This window comes from Vombatus ursinus, unplaced genomic scaffold, assembly GCF_900497805.2.
Source record: "Vombatus ursinus unplaced genomic scaffold, bare-nosed wombat genome assembly UNPS02014775.1, whole genome shotgun sequence".
Taxonomy (NCBI): Eukaryota; Metazoa; Chordata; class Mammalia; order Diprotodontia; family Vombatidae; genus Vombatus; species Vombatus ursinus.
Window position 1 is genome coordinate 3,537,331 of NW_020954553.1, and position 18,341 is coordinate 3,555,671.

Genomic DNA, 18,341 nt, shown 5'->3' on the forward strand with positions numbered 1-18,341 from the left:
AGAGAGAGAGAGAGAGAGAGAGAGAGAGAGAGAGAGGCATAAGAGCAAGGTTCTAAAAAACCAACTTACAAATCCTCCTTTTCTTAAACAGGAATCACCAGGGGATGAACTCAATACATATTCCACCATGCTAACTCCTAGTCCTCCACTCTCCGACCGTGGGGACAATACAGAATTGACCTCACTGTTCACATGGAAACTCTGACCAGGTCTTCTCTGCACCATGATGGGCTGGGAAACTGAATGATCTACAAAAAAGGATACACAAACATAATAGAGTACAACGTGGAAGTTCCAAAAAATTAAGAGCGCTGTCTAGTGCCCAAGCCGATGACTGCCTTGGAATCCAGATGATCAATTTAGCCAAACGCCACCTCCCTCCCTCTCTGTCTGTCCCTTGAGAAGGTTTTCTATATAAAGCAAGGATACTGTAATACCTTACTCATCCACCATCAATAATAAACTTTTCCAGATAAATTTATCTAATAAAGTGGGAAAATGTGCTTAATTTTACAAGTTTTGAAAGTAAAATGGAAAGTGAAAAGATAATCATTCCAGCAGCTTCCAAAGAAAGCACAATTTAAACTTTCCAATGCCTAAAGATGGTCAGTGAGCACTTGTTATTATAACAGGCTTGTAACCAATTCAATTCTGCATGCATTAAGAGGATTTTGTGTACATCCTCTGGCTATTGGGTAGGATCTTTTTGCTTTCTTTCTCTACACCTGCTTTAAAAATCCCTGGCCTCCATGAGCCACTCAGCTGCTTTAGCCCACTGTCAAAGTGCGGGTAGACCCATTATGAATGGTACGTTAATAAATTATCAGTGAGACGTTAAGTAAAAAACTAAGATCCTAGCTTTGTTATTAGGTCTTTTCCCACTTATTTATAAATTTGGACCTATATTTCAAAGAAATGAGTTGCTGGAAATCTGGTTACAAAAAAGTGGACTATTCCCAAACCTAAACTGTGTCTTTACGATGTGTTAGGCTACATGAAGTCATCAAATATGGTAATGGTAGACCTGTCAAAGGACTGAAGGTAGTATCCTCTAGGACAGTAACTAAGCCATCCTGGTGACCTAATGTTGATAATTTAACTAAACCTTATCTCTATTTGCAAAATACAGCCCATCAACTTTGGGGCAAAGAAAGGAAAAAAAAAAATGACTTTTGACTATGGGGCATATGCTTATTTTAAATTGATGTAATACAACCAAAACTGTTGCCCAAAAAAGCTTTATTTCATTCTGGCTAAAAATAATAAAAAAATTTTAAAGCGACTTTGTGATAAGTGTGTTTTTAATAACTTGCATTCTATCGGGTCCTTCATGGTAATCAAACCAAAGGAAGAAAGCTAAGTTTGACATGCTCATGACACACGTAAAATCCATGACCTCCCAAATGCTGAGAAAGGGAGCCCTAGAACAGGCATACATTGCAGTGCAGGTGCTCAGTCTAGATTACCTGATGTTCCCCAGGCACTGTCCCGCCATTGATCACCCAGGAATATTCCTTTTGGTCCATCTTTGCTGGAATCATCTGTTTCCCAAAACTTTTTACCTGGCAAGAGCTGCTGCAAATTAAAAATAATAAAGGCTTTGAACGAAGTCAGAAAGGTTAAAAAAAAAATACAGTAGTCAACACTTTCATTAGACAAAAGCTGAAGATGCCCTGAGGAGTACAACCTCTATTCAGAGCACTGTGGTAGATATGGAAGGGGGAAAAACATGGAATGACTAAGACCAAAGGGAAGGGAAAACACACATACACACACACCGTCAGAACGAGGGACTTCATTCCATCTTACTAATGTCCATGTAAGTAATAAAAGACTGATTTGCTACTAAAACAACTGTACAAGTAGCAATCATTGCTGAAAGAGTATACGCTCTTAAAACCCTGACAACTGATCACCATGGGAAGTTACTCATACTATGACATTAATACAGTCGCTAGAGGAAAGTTTCCCTCTTTTGCTCACAAGAATGGAAGATGTAAAACAAATTTCAGTACAGCAGACTAAGGCCGTAGTTTTCATAACTGCAAGATACTTAGATATGCAACCAAACCAAATATTTCCATTCCGCAAATGTAAATGTGAGTAATCAATGTGGGTAGCTCTCCCAAAGATGCAAATCACAATCCATCTAGTTCTACCTCTTCTCCTTCTCCTTCTCTCCCCCCCCCCACCCAATATTCTTTGTGACTCTAGCTCTTAGCCTTCCATAAATTAGCCACAGGGGATCTACCCAAAACAATGGAAGCTTTCCTCCAGTTCTTCCCAAAATATCAATAGAACTGATAGAGTTCCCTCACTCATGCTTTACAAAAGGGTGTACAAATCTATTAAGGCATTATACACCTGGATGAGAACAGGAAGCTACTGAAGCAGGTGGCAGAGGAGAACTGAAAACAGTTGAGTATCAGTCCTGGGACCCCAGCTGACTCAGCCAAAAGGAGCCCTGAGGACAGTCGTGTTCAGTATTTGAATTTGTAAGACTTTTCTTTGATACATTTCTTTGATGACATTTTTACCACAGGATGAACACTACTTCTATAAATTAGGAAAAAATAAAATTGATTTATCTTGAGTATTATTTCTTTCATATAAAACAGTTCCCATCGGAGAATTATGGCATTAGCTTTACTTTATGTTTCATAAAAAAAATTACACCTCAGCCAAATAATGCAATATGCGAATTTATACCATTTCAAACAAAAAATGTAAATACACTTTAAGCCAAAAGACAACACTGAAAGTGTTGACGACTTAACAGGGAAATAAAATTATACTGACTAAGCCTCTTAAGTCTCAATTTCTCTTCCCTGGTTCTACAAAAATCCCACACCTTACTAAGTTATACTTTTACTCCAGCTGCTACTGAAAAGTAGAGACCACTCTTTCTCAACCACTGCTTTCTGATCATGAAAAAGTAAATACCTGGAATATGATTATTTACAGACTAAGCTAGATTCTAAAATAGCAAAAAGTAAAAGGTGTCTTCTAACATTCCCCCCATCCGAAACCAGCAGCAAAAGCTTAATTTCCTACGTTGCAATTCAATACAAAAAGAAGGAAGTAGAGTCACTAGCTAATTTTAAATTCAAGATGGTTGTCCACACCTTTAATTCCAGGTTTTTTTATGTAATTTTCAAGAAGATAAAGATACACAGACTAAACATTGATAGAGATATACTTAAGATGCACTTAAATTTATACATTGTACATCTGCACACATTCAGACACAAGGTCACTCAGGCACAGAATCATACTGGGGCCAAAAGTTTCTCATACATTTACATGTGATGATTCTTCTCAACTTTGATCCACTTCCAGCTCAACAAATTTGCAGGCAGACCCTGACTCTGCTCAATAAAGGGATGAGACTTCTCTGTCGCACGCACTCGACCAATGAAAAGAAGGAAGATGGGGGTAAAAGAGGAGGGGGCCCGGTATAAAGAGGTTCAGTAACCAATGCACTCAGGCATGCAAAGATGAACTGAACGAGAGAAAAGCCAAGCTAAAGAGATCTTTCAGATAGGACCAGATCTACCCGATTTATAGCTAGATGGGATCTTAGTGAGAAAATCTAGTTCCCTCACTTTAAAGAGGAACAAAGTGAAGCCTGGAGGAGATGAGTGACTTAACCAAGGTCACACAGACCTAGTTAAGTAGCAAAACCAGGAAATACTTTAAACAACAGTTCTCTTGTTGATGCCTTAATACCTCTATAATTTTCTTTTTCAGTTGATTTCACCCTTTCACACTAACATGCAGACACTTTACCCACATCAATCCCCATAAGAACCTATTTATTTAAGCATAAAAATGAAGATCCTCCCTTCTTCATTAACTGATGCTGTTCATGGTGAAAAGGGAAGGGCAACTCAAAGGAAATTCTTTGCACTGATCCCTTTACTTGCTTAGATGTCACAGAAATTGGAAGACTTTGTTTAATCAACAGCTCACAACTTCTAAAAAGACACCAAAACATGCAGGTCCAGGACCCATCACTGGTCACACTGCTGAATCAAGTTCAGTTCCCTTGGTTAGATTCAGCGGCCTTTCAGCTTCAAACATGTCAGCCTTGGTGCTGGTTGAGTAAATCAAAACCCCATGTGATCAACAAACAACCACGCCAGCTTCAATGAGGGAGCAACAAAAACACTCAACTAGAAAACACTGAACTTCAATCTACTGAAACAAACAGCACATTGATACAAGTTCAAAATTCTCATTCCTTTCTTACTTCTTCTCCAGCTACAATCAAAAAATTAAAAAGCAACTCCAGCAGATACTGAGGATACAAAGGCAAAAATGAACAATCCTTGCCCTGTGACACATGCAAAGGTAATGGGGGAAGGGGGAAGAGTTGCTGCGGGAGCCTGAGCCCTAAGGCTTGGATGACACCTGAGCTGAGTTTTGAAGGGAACAAGTAATTCTGAGGCCTGAGTGATATACAAATACATTCTTGACATAAGGGAAAGCCTGGGTAAAAGGAAAGGGAAGCAAAGATGGAATGTCGTGGAAGAAGAACAGCAAGGCCAGGTTGGCTGTCCCATAAAAGGCCAGAGGGATACTGTGATGAAGCTGGAAAAGTCATGTGAAGTCAGTATGTGAATGAACTGGGTTCTCCAAACACAAGAGCACTGCAGTACGACCAAATGACAGGAGATCTCACAAATCTAAATGCTGAAAATGAATTTCCCAAAGGTAACTTTTGGCCAACTTAATTAGGGATGATCCTGGGGCAATCATCAAACATGCCAAGTTTGTTTTCAGTTCTCTCCTACCACTCTGTCCAGGAGGGCTCTTTGTTCCCACTGAGGGGTGTAGTACCCTAACAGCTTTTCAGAGCCTTTGGAAGGAAGACTGACAGCCCTGATCACACAATGTCCCATGCTCCAGATGCTTCCTTCATTCAAAACATTTTTTTCATCTCTGGAAGATTTGATAAACCAGGGGTGGGGAACCTGCTATAAACCAATACTCTTTTGGGGGGGGGCCCTAGGCAATTGGGGTTAAGTGACTTGCCCAGGGTCACACAGCCAATAAGTTATGTGTCTGAGGCTGAATTTGAACTCAGGTCCTCCTGAATCCAGGGCGCCACCTAGCTGCCCCTAAGCTAATACTTCTTACTGCAATAATGGCAATTAAGAACACTACAGGGTCCAGCACAGTGTCTGACACAAAGGAGGTAGTTAATAATGCTCATAGACTGATTATCACTCACATATCAAGCATCTGCATTTTAACTTTTGAACCTTTTGGAAAGAATGGAATAAGAACAATGAGCACTTGAGGGCAGGAGACAAGTTCATATACAGGAGACAGATGAACGTGGAAAGGACTTTTCAGTGCCACTTAAAATACCACTTTAAGGTTTTCAAAGCAGCTTTACAAATATTATCTGACTGTTTCTCACAACAACCTTGGGAGGTAGATGGCATCATTATCCCCATCTTATAAAATCACAGGAAAACTGAGACAGAGGCTAAATAGCTTGCTCAGGATGATACAGCTAATAAGTGTCTGAGGTGGCTTTTGAACTTTGGTCTTTCTGACTCCAGGTTCAGAATCTATCCACTGTACCACCTTATCTGCCTCGATAAATAAATAACTAGTACTCTAAAGACAAGGCCACGCCTGGTCACAAACAATAGATTTACAATATAATTGTGAAAATTATCACATCCTTTAATACAAAAAAAACACTGGATTTGGAGTCAGTGGACATGGGTGAGTATCCCGACCATGCTACTACCCGCCTGGCTTTAGAAAAATTCTTGTTCAATCATTTCAGTCATGTCTGACTCTTTGTGACCCCATTTGGGGTTTTCCTGGCAGAGATACTGAAGTGGTTTGCCAAATCTTTCTCAAACTCACTTGACAGATGAGAAAACTAAGGCCAACAGGGTTAAGTGACTTGCTCAGGGTCACACAACTAGTAAATATCTGAGGCCAGATCTGAACTCAGGAAGATGAGCCACACAGCTGCCCCTGGATAAGTTACTTCATCTCTATTTGCCCCAGTTTCTTCATCTGTAAAATGAAAGGGGTGACTAGGATGATCTCTAAGGCTCCTTACAGTTCCCTGGGGATACAATGAATCCTCTCCCATGCAGGAATCATGGGAACAACGATATGCTAATAAGGATCATATAAACAGCAGCTGAGGAGGGGAAAAAGGTTCATGAGGGAGATTTGGAGAAAAAACAAAGACTGCAGATAACGTAAGTAAAAGAAGCCAGGAGAAAATCTTCATAGACATGATGATCACTGTATTTCACTGAAGGAAACTTAGCACAGAAAGGTGGCCACAGACACAGAATAGATGTGTGCTGAGTAACATGGAAAGGGAAAAAAGGGAAAAACAAACCAAGGAAAGAGGCAGAAAGCTCCCATGACCTGGAAGTCTTACTCATAGAGCCACTTCCAACACCAGAGTACTATGTCTCAACACTTCTCATTTACATTAATTTCCTAAAACCTGGGATTCCCAACTCAATAGATAAATGTAGTATTTTATTATAATCAAAACAGTCCTTTAGGAATCTGCTTTCTAGGAATACTCCCCCTGCCATTTCTAAGACATGGCTGCCAAGTGTTATTAGAGATGTTCCTGAACTTGGAAAAAGGAGTTATATGGAGTCCCACTGCACGCTTTTCAATTTTCTTGATATCGGACAGCCTTTCTGCATTAAAATGTGGTCAATTGAAAACGAAAGCATGACTTATTTTCCTTCAAAATAAAATCAGCTCCCAAGCACTGGCACAGGGACATTTTCCATTGTCGGTTGGCTGCTATTAAGCAAGATGACGTCAAAGTGCTTTGGGCAGACTCTGTGTCAGCTACTACGGAGGTTTATGAAGTGCTTCAATCCATTCTCACACATGAGCCTCGCAGCATCTCCACAACCAGATGATCCTGATACAGGTTTATTACACAAAGGAAAAATGGTGCAATAGAAAGTCAAGGGGGCTCACAAAGAGATCAAAGAAAGAGAAAAAACAATACACACCAAAATACTTAGTTCTTTTTGTGATGGCAAAGAGGGGAGTACCCAACATTTCAGGAATGGTAGGACGAGTTGTGGTATATGCAGGGGAGGGTAGACTATTGTGTAAAATAACGCAAAAAGAAACAATGAAGATGTTCACTGAAAAAAATTAAGTTAAATCTTTTAAAATAATAAAGTCAAAGGGTTTAGGTTCAAGAGCTGGCTCTTCAAGGTCCCTCATTTGCAAAACAAAAGCACTGAACCAGATGACCCCCTAATTTCCCTTAGCAATCTAAATCTATGATCCAGTGATCATTTTATGGATAAGAAAACCAATTCTCAAGGAGATTAAATGACTTGTAGCCATTTCCCAAGAAATAAAGAATAAACAGGCAAGTTTCAAAGGAAGAAATACAAGCTACCATCAAGCATATGCAAGAACCATCAAAATCATTAATAAGAGAAATGAAAGTTAAAAACAACTTTGAAGCTTCATCTCAACAGACATGAGCAAAAATGACAAAAAAGCAAAAATTGCAAATATTGAAGATACTACCCAAAAGAGAGGCATGCAAATGCATTCTGGGTCTGCTGCTGATTGGTACAGTCACTTGGGAAAGCAACTGGAAATTATACTTTTTAAAATGTCCCTTTAATCCAAAGATATCACTATCAATGGGCATTTAATGGAAAACAGGTCAGAGATACAAGGAAAGGTCCCATATATACAAAAGGATGTACAGCAGCACTAATGTACAGAGTAGCAAAGAACTGGAAAGAAAGTGAGTACCCAACAAATGAGAAATGGCTGAACAAACTGTGGCATGCGACTACAATGCTGAAAGGAAAAAGGAATATGATAAATTAATACAATTGTCCCCCTAAATTTAGAAAAACTGAAGCAAAGTGAACAGAACCAAGAAAACAATTTACATAGTGACCACATTAACCTAAAGGAAAACCACACTAAAAGAGTGTGATCAATATAGAGACTTTTTCTTCATAAGACTGAAAAGTCCTAGCTGTGTGACCCTGGGCAAGTCACTTAATCCCAATTACCTAACCAAAAAAAAAAAAAAGACAAAGTCAAGCATGGCTTTCTCCTCTTGGCAGCAAGGTGATGGACTGGAGGTGTGGAAAAAGGAACACACATTCAATCACAGACAACGTGCTGATCTGCTTTATTTGACACAAAAAAGAATTCTTATTTGGGGGAGAGGGAATAATCATTGGAAAGCAACACTGGGGTTTAAAAAAAAAAGGAAATAGAATCAATAAGACATTTTTGTAACGGTAAAAAAAGAGATGCAAAGACTTCCTCATGGTCATACAGCCAGGTCCACATTTATTGTCTTCCTACTACACCCACGCTGTGTGAGCACAAAAATGGATTAGAGAGGCCTATGATACAGACCTGGTAATTCATCAATTGGCTAAAGTTAGGAGCCATTTATAACCACCCTTAGTTATTTAGATTCTAACCTGCAGCACTTTTCAATCTCTTAGTTGGTCTTCAGAAGAAGCTAAAGATGTGTTGTTACTCAGCTCCAATTACTCCAATTCCTCAAACCCTCATTTACAGTGGAGACTTGGAGCTTAGTTCAAGATTATGTCAAGGACTGAGCTTCCTTATATAACCACACAAGTTTTATAATCTAAGTTTGCTTAAAAGTAAAAGCATAATACAAAAAACAACAAAGTTGGTGACCAAAATAATCTGTCAATTAAAAAGTAGCTCATAAAACCAGATATTACTTTTGTTTCTTAACTGATTTACATGATAGGAAACCATAGTTTTTCCCCAGGTATGAGACGCAATGGGTTTAAGTACACAGAAAGAGGAAAATGACAGGACAAAATACAGGCCTAAGGAGCTGTCTTGGGAGCAGAGCCTGGACAGAAAGCGATGATAAGCAACTGTAAAAAGTTGAAAGCCAGATGAGGGAGGACTTCTCTCCAAAGGCAAATGGGAGCAGATGAATACTCTGAAAGAAACAGTAGAACCAACATAAAAATCCTGAGCTTCAATATGGTACCATACAGGATATCTACTGACCATCTTTTCAACATTGTGAATCCAAGAATCTTTAGACCATCCTTTCAGAGATTTCCCCATTAAATTAGAAGTAAACTATTTTGAAACGCTAGTTTTCATTGAGTTACAGAACCTTTCAAGCATAAATCATAGATTTTTCCTCATCTCTTCAACATCTTTCCACTATTAGAAGTTGTAGACATTGTTTTTAAAAGGCAGAATTATTCAAATAAAGTGACTAAAATGTCCATATCCAGTGACTTTGAGATTCCATCACTAGGCTTATACTCCAATAAGGCCATTGGTAAGAAGTCGCTGTGTATAATAAAATACTTCTAGCAGGATTTTTTTTCATTAGCAAAGAATTGGAAACAAAGTAGATGTTCACTGACTGAGGAATAAAGAAAACGCAGTACTTGAAGGTGTTAGAATATTACTGGGGTATAAAAAATGAATGTGATGAACACAAAGAAGACTGGCTAGATCTACACAAACTGATCCAGAATAAAGTAAGCAAAGCCACGAAAACAACATACACAGTGACTACAATTTAAATAGAAAAAACCATCAAAAAATATCAAAAGTGAATGCTCAAAATCACAAAGAATAAGCATGGCTCAAAGGAGAGGACAGGAGCAAACACCGCCTCTTCACCTCTTTGTAGCAATGGGAGGTACACAAGTGTTGGTGATGTACGTATTTTCAAACACTTCCAATGTATTGATAGGTTATGCTGATTTTTTCCCTCCTTTTTCTTGCCTTTAAAAATATTATATGTTATATAGTATGGCTCTCTGGATGGGAAAGGGAGAAAGACACTGGGGAAAATTATTATATCCTTTAAAAAAAACAATGTAAATAAATAAAAATTTAAAAAACTTAATGTAAAAAAATAATTATGCATATAGATCTGCCTTTCCAGTTGCATTTTATTTCTGCTAATATTACAATCAACATTAAGAAAGTCTATAAATAAACTTGAAGAGTAAGGAAATCAGGTATATTATGGGAAGCTATTAGAGATTAGGTATTTGCTATAAATAATCCAAAAAGCAGATAAGCTACATAAGCACAATCAAGAGTTGGTTACACAAGGGGGAAGGGGAGAGAGTTGAGAGTTAATTAAACTAGGCTACAATGAAGATCTAAGAGCATTGACTAGGCTTCTAAATTTTAAAAAATTAAAAAGCACAAATACATATCATACTATCAATAGCTTGCCAATTACAAGGTTTTTTTTTTAACTCCCCTAAAATGAGGAGCATGTGGTAGGGGGCAGTACTGGGGGACTCAGGAACACACGACAATGGCCAAACTCAACCACAAGAGGAAGTCTGCTGCCAATTATCTCCAATTTAATCTGTATATAGGCTTGTTTGCATGCTGTCTCCCCAGCAGACTTGAGCTCCTTGAGAGTACCAACTCTTTTACTTTTCAAGAGGATTCCAGTGCCTGACAAACTCTAATAAATGCTTATTGACTGACTGATCCCCATTCTTCTTTGGGATTATCCTGGCCTCTTCACTCTCATTGATGAGTTGTCACATCTGACCATTTCAACCTCCATACCTAATCTCACATCTAACCCCTTATCTATACTCACACAGCTATTACTTTGGTTCAGGCCTTCATCACCCCTGGCCTAGATTATTCCAACAACCTCTAGACCAGCCTACACGTTGCTGCCAAAGTACTTTGCCTTAAGTACAGATCTAATCACGTCATTCCTCTACTAGACCAACTCCAGTGGCTTCCAACTGCATCTAGAATCAAATATCAGCTCCTCCATTTGGCTTTTAAAGCCCTACACCCCCCCTAAGCCCCAACCTCTCTTCATAGCCATAGTGGTCATTCCTATCCCTCCCTCTCTCTGCAATCCAACCAAACTGCCTCTCTCTCTTCTTCAAACCCTCTGCCGCTGGGTCTCCTGCCTCAGGGCTCTTGTACTGACACTCTCACAAACCTGAAACTCCTGTCCTCCCCATGCCTCCTCTGTCTCTAAGCCACAGCTCAAGCATGATCTACTTCATCAAGCCCTTGCCAAGAGCCTTCTTTGTCAGTCAGTCTTCTCTCCCAAATGACCTTCTATTTAACAATTTTATATTTATCCTCTTTATTTGGTACATTTGTGTCTCCCAACAGAATGTAGTTTACACAGGAAGCGTTCCCCTCTTTGTTTGTATCCCCAGTACCCAGCACAGTTGCTGCAGGAAGTACTTAATACAGTAACTGCTTGCAGACTAAATCTGCCAGCTCCCTTTCATCGCTGCTCTGGAGCCAACTAGGCCAAGTCTAATGCCCATCTTCCACATCATAGCCCTGCATAGACTTGAAGACAGCTACCAAATCCCCAAGTCCAGCCTCAATCCTCCCTCCTCAATCTTTTCTTCCCCAGGCTAAACATCCAAAGTTCCTTTGACTAAGTCTCATATGACACAATGTCCAGCCCCATAATCAACCTGGTTGTCCTTCTTAGATGCTCTCCAGTTTATCAGCGTCCATCCTCAAATAAGGTCCCTAGAACTGAAGACAATGCTCCGGGTGTGCTCTGACCAGGGCCCCTAATCCTAGACACCATGCCTCTCAATGCAGTCTAATGATGCATTAATTTCCATGGCTGCATTATCACATGGTAGATGCAGATTGACTTTATGAGTCACTCAAACCTCCAGATGTTTTTCAGGTGAAACTGCAAGCTGATGCCTCCTCCTTGTACTTGTGGAGCTGATTTCTGAAGCTATGTGTGAGACCTTAAATTAATTCCCATTACATTTGGCCACCAGGATCAAAAATGTTCTCATGGAAGCCTATAGACATCTGATATGATACTCAGAAGGAAAAAGACCTCCAGTAGAGTACTCCAGGGAATCTGTGTTTGGCCCTGGGCCATTTACATTAATGACTTGGATAAAGTCAACCACTATGTGAATGACACAATCACAAAGTTCATTCTACAAAAGGATGAGCTGAAGGAACTGGGGTAAGCTAGCCTCAGTTATCTGAAGGGCTGTCACATGGAAGGCAGAATTAAATCTGTGCCACTTGGCCCCGGAAGCACAATTAGAGAGAAACGGTTAGAAGCAGCAGGGAGGTAGGAGGTAAGGTTTGCCTTGATGAAAGGAAATCCTTCCCAACTAAGGTAACCCAAAAGTGGAAAGGGGTTGGAAGTCACTAGGTTCCCCCTCACTCAAGCAAAGACGAGATGACCATCTGTCAGGTATTTTACAGAGATTACATGGCTTCCAAAACTTCTCCCACTCTGGATCCCTTCAGCACTTCTTAAACTGTGGATCGAGAGCCACAGTTTAAAAAGTGTTGGAAGACTGCTGACGTTCTACATGCAAGAAATACCACCACCTACCTGAAGCATTTTCTACTACTCCTGAAATATTCATTTCACTTAGATTGGTACCCAAGACACAAGATCAGAGTGCCATGTTCCAGTACGTTTAAAAGACTTGGTGGAAATCATTAGAACTTCCAAAGTTTAAACTTTCCGATTATAGAAAGAATGTGGCATGTATTTAATAATATTAGGTTAGTCAATAAATTCTTTCCAGATTTCAAATGTAAGCCTCAGTTATTTTTTATAAAGTACTGATAGTATTTTCTCTTTATTTTCATCTTCTCTTTCAATGGCGGTCTCATCTAAAAGGCTTCAGTGACTTCCTCTGCCTCCTAACTGGTTTAGTTTCAGAACTGTCCAAAACTAAAATAAGTTGATGTTTCACAAGTCCTAAACTATTTTTGTACTGCAATTTTCATTCAAACTTCAAAACAGGTGACTTTAATTATTGCTTCATAATTTCTCCATTTGGTATTATCAAAATTTTATCTTTTGTTTGCAGTTCATTAATGCCTTTAAAACTTCATAAATTGTGAGGCATCTACAAAGATTACTAGTAAGTAATCTCTCTAGATGGAAATGTCTATTAAAAGTAAAAACATTTTTAATCAGTCTTTTCTCCAACTGAGGATATAGCCTCGCAATTATTATAAGATATGAGAAAACACGAGTAAGTTACCTAGCCTACATCCTCACCAACTGAAAAAACAATTACCACCATTGTACAACTACGTACAACACAAAGAACGGGAAGTGCCATAATGTGTTCTAGAGTATTTCTTTGTGTTCATAGCAAGTGCTTCCTGACCATATATATGTGACAGACATTATGGGATATACTGAAACACTAGTTCCTTCCAGAAGCTTAAGTGAGAAATTCTCATGAAAACCAACTAAGAGAAGAGAAAAGAAACAAATTCCTGAAAGACCAGGAGCTAACCCTAAGAAAGGGAAAGTTCAAGAGGACGTGTGTGTGACATTAGTAAATGAGGACTTCAAGGAGAGCAGCAAGGACAAAAAAATAGGCGTAGGATTTGAACCAAGGGAACAGGATGAGATGGGCCTGCCAACATGAGCACCCCCAGTTTAAGACATTGCAAACATCATCATCTGATGTTTGCAATCATCAACTCTGACTCTGGTACTTTCCTTACATGTTACATCAAATCAGTAGCCTGTATATCCTCCTTCTATACAATCTCTTTAGTTAAGATCTGAAGGAAGCAGGGAGGTGTAGAGTAGGGAGAGCACTACAGGCATGGTGCACGGCCAGGGGGAAAGCCCAGAAGAGGGAGCAGGAGGGTCTAGGGTCTTGATGAGAAGAATTCTAATCTGCTGTCTTCCCTTCCATTCCAGCTGTGGCCTCACCAAGCACAGCCCCTCATAATTAAATGCCTAAATTCTTCAATAAATTCCTAAATTTAACTCCTTCCCTCCTCCAAGCCATCCATTACTGGGCTAATATGCCTCATGCAAGAGACAGTCAAAACTGTAATAGGTAATCCCTATTATCAAATGTATGTGACTAGCATTAAAGCTGGCAAAAATTTTGTGCTATCATACCTTTACAATCTTCTCCCATGTTGTTTTCCTCAACACACTTTATATTACAGCCAAATTGGAATCTCTATTTAGCAAAACTCATTGCAGTCTGTCACTTTTTTGACTATTCCTGAAATGCCCTGCCCTTCCCTTCCCTTCCCTCCCCACCCCTCTACTTAATTTCTATCCATGTGTTGATCACCAATTGCTCCACAGAATTCTTCCTTATTTCCACCCTCCATTCCACATGCAGAATTTCCCACTAAGGCACTGCAGCATTTTCACTAGCTGCCCCCCAGACCTGCAATGTCCTCCCTCTTCGTCTCCATCCGCATGCTCCTTAATGCCAGTGTCTTCCCTCTGCTGGTTATCTACCACTGACCCTATATACAACTTGTCTGGATATTGTTGGCTGCATGTTGTCTCCCCCATTAGATAAGGAGTTCTTTGAGGGCAACTCTTTTACCTCTTTTTGTATCCCCAGAGCTTGGCACAGAGCCTGGCACACAGTAGGTGATTAATAAATGCTTGGTGACTTTCGACTTCTTGTATCACTTTATTCCATACCACACTTTATCACAAAATACCAGTTATTCTTGTTATCTTGGTTTATCTTGTCTCTCTGAAAGATTATAAATGCCACAGTGGCAGAAACATAGACAAGCCTTAATGTTTGTTATAAACCCATGTGTTGATCAGACAAAGAAGCAGGAAGAAACACAACTGTTGCAGCTAGTGTGTATATGGCCTGACAGGAATAGAGGGACACCATAAAGGTGAAAGTGACTGAAAAGGATGGAAAAGAACAAAACTAGACCCACAGATTAAAATGCCTAGAAGGACAGAATCAAGAAGCAGGGTTTAATCAGCAGAATCTCAGGATCTGGATGTTGGGAGGAACATTAGAGCGCAGTATCTAATCTACCTTGTTCCAGACCACCCAGCATCTATATCTAGGTGTCAAGAGGAGGCAGGCCCCACATCCCAGCAACCTCTCAGTAAATGTTATTCTCCCTTCCACCCCCAGCCCAGACAGATCCCCTAACCAAGGGTCCCCAGTCCACTCCAGTACTCAAGGCTCAATTTAGCCCTGAGCTCTCTCACTGTGCAGATGAACAGGGAGTCACCAACTAAAATCATTCCAGTAAGAAAGAGGACCACTGGGGGCAGCTAGGTGGGGCAGTAGATAGAGCACTGGCCCTGCAGTCAGGAGGACCTGAGTTCAAATCCAGCCTCAGGCACCTGACACTTAACTAGCTGTATGACCCTGGGCAAGTCACTTAACCCCCACTGCCTCACCAAAAAGCAAAAAAGAGTGAGGGGTGGGGGGATCCAGGCTTACCATCTATTTCTGCCAACTATGCTTTCCAGGCCCCCAGGCATTGCAATACAGCCTGATGTGCCTTCCAGTCCACACTGCAGCTGAACCCTGAGAACAGGGAGAATGAGCTTTTTATTTGTATCTCCAGCATAGTGCAGTGTCTGGCATGAAGTAAGCACTTATTACTCTTCTTCCACGCATTCATAACCCAAGAAAAGCCTCAACTACAATGGGCCAGCGCGCAGACATCGGGACTCTACTTCAGCACGTCCAACATACAGAAGCACGTTCCAATTTTTCCTGACATCAAACAACTCATGGATTCCAGTTTTACCGTCTGGGAACAAACAGAACAAGACAAATCCCCCTTCAGCGTAACATCTCTTCAAACACTTGAACACAAGCTGAGTTCTCAAGCTCCCAGCAGTTCCTACCAAATAGACAGTTCTTTCCCAAGTAACTTATAGTCAAGTTTATCAACCACAAAGCTCATCTACTTCTGATTCCTCCCTATCTGGTCTGGGAGAACTAAGCTTAGATTGTAGAATGACCATCTTACATCACAAAAATCAAAAAGCAGAAAGCAGATACATAACCTAAATTTTCATACTCAGATCACATCATAAAAATAAAAAATTAGGGGAAAACTATGTCAGAACTTTCATGACTAAGGCTAAACAGAGAATTCTTATCCAAACCAGTGACAGAGGCATCACAAGAGATGCTCGTTTTATTTATATGAAACTAAAAGATTTTTACACGAATAAAATTTATGCAACTTGGATAAGGTAAGTTGACAACTGGAAAAAAATTTGCATCAAGTATCTCTGATAAGCATTGAATACAAATATGTAAGCCCAACACCCATTCCCCAAAAGATAAGTAGTCAAAAAATATGAATAAACAGTTCTGGAAAAGATTGTAAATAGCAGAACAAAGCTGGAGATTGCTGAGACAGGGCAGCAGCAGGCTGGCCCTCCTAAGAATTCTAAGAAATTGGGAAGCACCGCTCTTCTGGAGCAAATGTTTCAGGGTAAACACAATCTAGAAGGCAGTTTCAAAAAAACAAAAGGCTCTTGCAAATGTAACCAATTACCAACCAAAAGGCACTGCTCATCGCACAAACAGGGGGCACATTTATAGCAACAGAAAAATCATTTGAAAGCAGAATTGCCAAAATAATTGTCTCTACATTCATATGTCCTTTGACTTGTATAGCAACTCAGGCAATAAGCTCAACATTTTGAATGTATTTTTGTTAAGAATGAGGTAGGCTGGTCTATGGGGGAAAACACTACACAAATGATTTCTTTTCTAGAGAGGCCTTGATAGAACAACCAGCTTGCTTTTTTTTCCTAATTCACACTGCAAAAAACTGCAAAATGGAAAACTGATTCCCAATGGCATCAAACTCCCTAGAGCGTGGCAGCAGAAACCTATTTAAAAAAAAAAAACCCAGCGAGATGGTGAGAGTGGGTGACACTTGAACCTCACTCTCATCTGAAATGATAAAAGGAGGGAACACAACCAAACACACACACACACACACACACACATACACACACACACACAGAGTGACAAAAATACATTCCACTCAATAAAGAAAGAGGGGAGACAGAGGTGAACGGGGAGAGGGAAGAACTAGAGGGAAGGTAAAGTAAGGGGTGGATTAGTCCCAAGCGGAAAAAAAAAAAGAAAAAACCCTCAAACTAAGAATGTACAAAAATATTTATAGCCACTCTTTTTCTGGTGGGAAAGTTCTGGAAACTGAAGGAGTATCCATCAATTAGGGAATAGCTAAAGAAGTTGTGGTATGTAAATGTGATGGGATACTATTGTGCTTAACAAATGATGAAGGGATGGTTTTAGAAAAGTGAAGCAGAGTCAAGTGAACCAAACCAGAAGAACAATTTATACAATGGCAACAATATTTAAAGACAAAAAACTTTGAAAGCTATAGGACCTTTGATCAATATGATAACCAAACATCAACGCAGAGGACTCGAGATAAAACATGCCCACGTGACTTTTTCAAAGCCATTCCCATCGCTGTCCCTTTCCAATCTTCTAGCCCCTTACTCTCCTCTACTTCCCCTGCGATTCACTGACACCACCCTCCTGGCTGTTCTGTGTTTTGGTTTTTTTGCTAGACAATGGAGTTAGGTGACTTGCCCAGGGTCACACAGCTAGTAAGTATCAAGTGTCTGAGGCCACATTTGAACTCAGGTCCTCCTGATTTCATGGCCAGTGTTCTATCCACTGAGCCACCTAGCTGCCCCCTGGCTATTCTTTGAATAAGCCCTTCCATTTCCTGACTGCAGGCATTTTCTCTGGCTGTCCTCCCATGCCTGGAACCCTCTTCCTTCTCATCTCTGCCTCCTAGCTTACCTGGCTTCCTTCTCATCTTATCCAAGAAGACTTTCCCGGGCCTCCTTAATCTCAGTGCCCTCCCTGTGAAACTAAATCCCAATTTATCCTGTATGTAGTTTACATGTAGTTGTCTGCAGGTGATTTTCCTACTAGATTGTGAGCAGGGACTATGTCTGCCTTTCTTTGTATCTCCAATGCCTAGAACATAGTAGGCACTTAATAAATGCTAACTGATTGACTGCAGAAAGGTAATGACTCAGTGCAAACAGACATTTTTTCTTGGACCTGGAAGATGATAGTAATAGTAGCAGCAGCAGCAGCAGCTGCTAACATTCTCTAGTACTTACTATGTGCCAGGCCCCGTGTGAAACTGGGCTTTAATTGATTATCTCACTGGAGCCTCACCAGTCCTGGGAGGTAGATACTATCATTATCGCCATTATACAGATGCAGTAAGAGGTTAAATGACTTGATCGGTGCCACACAGCCAGTAAGTGTTTGAGGCCAGATTCAACTTGGGTCTTCCTGTCTCCCTGCCCTGAGCTCTATCCACTGTACCACCAACGCAAGTATATATTTTACTTTACTATACTGTGCCTGTTTGTAACCAGATTTTTGCTTTTCTACAATGGGTTGGGGGGAGAAGGTGGGAGCGGGAATGGGGACATAGACTGTCTTTGATTGAAAATAAATAAAACTAGCTTTGTGACCCTGGGCAAGTCA

General features: G+C 40.2%; 1 protein-coding gene across 10 annotated transcripts in view; it reads right to left on the reverse strand.

Moving 5' to 3' along the window:
* The window catches only part of PUM1 (pumilio RNA binding family member 1), a 167,934-nt gene that overhangs the window by 87,409 nt on the left and 62,184 nt on the right, over positions 1-18,341 (reverse strand). For 7 of the 10 annotated variants that reach the window (XM_027864409.1, XM_027864405.1, XM_027864404.1 and 4 more), the window contains exons 4-5: positions 1,467-1,575; positions 70-248 (exon numbers count right to left, since the gene is read on the reverse strand). The exons of the other annotated variants lie outside the window; for them this stretch is intronic. In XM_027864409.1, the coding sequence (XP_027720210.1) occupies positions 70-248; positions 1,467-1,575 (288 nt within the window). The remainder of the gene's footprint in view (positions 1-69; positions 249-1,466; positions 1,576-18,341) is intronic. 10 annotated transcript variants of the gene reach the window in all.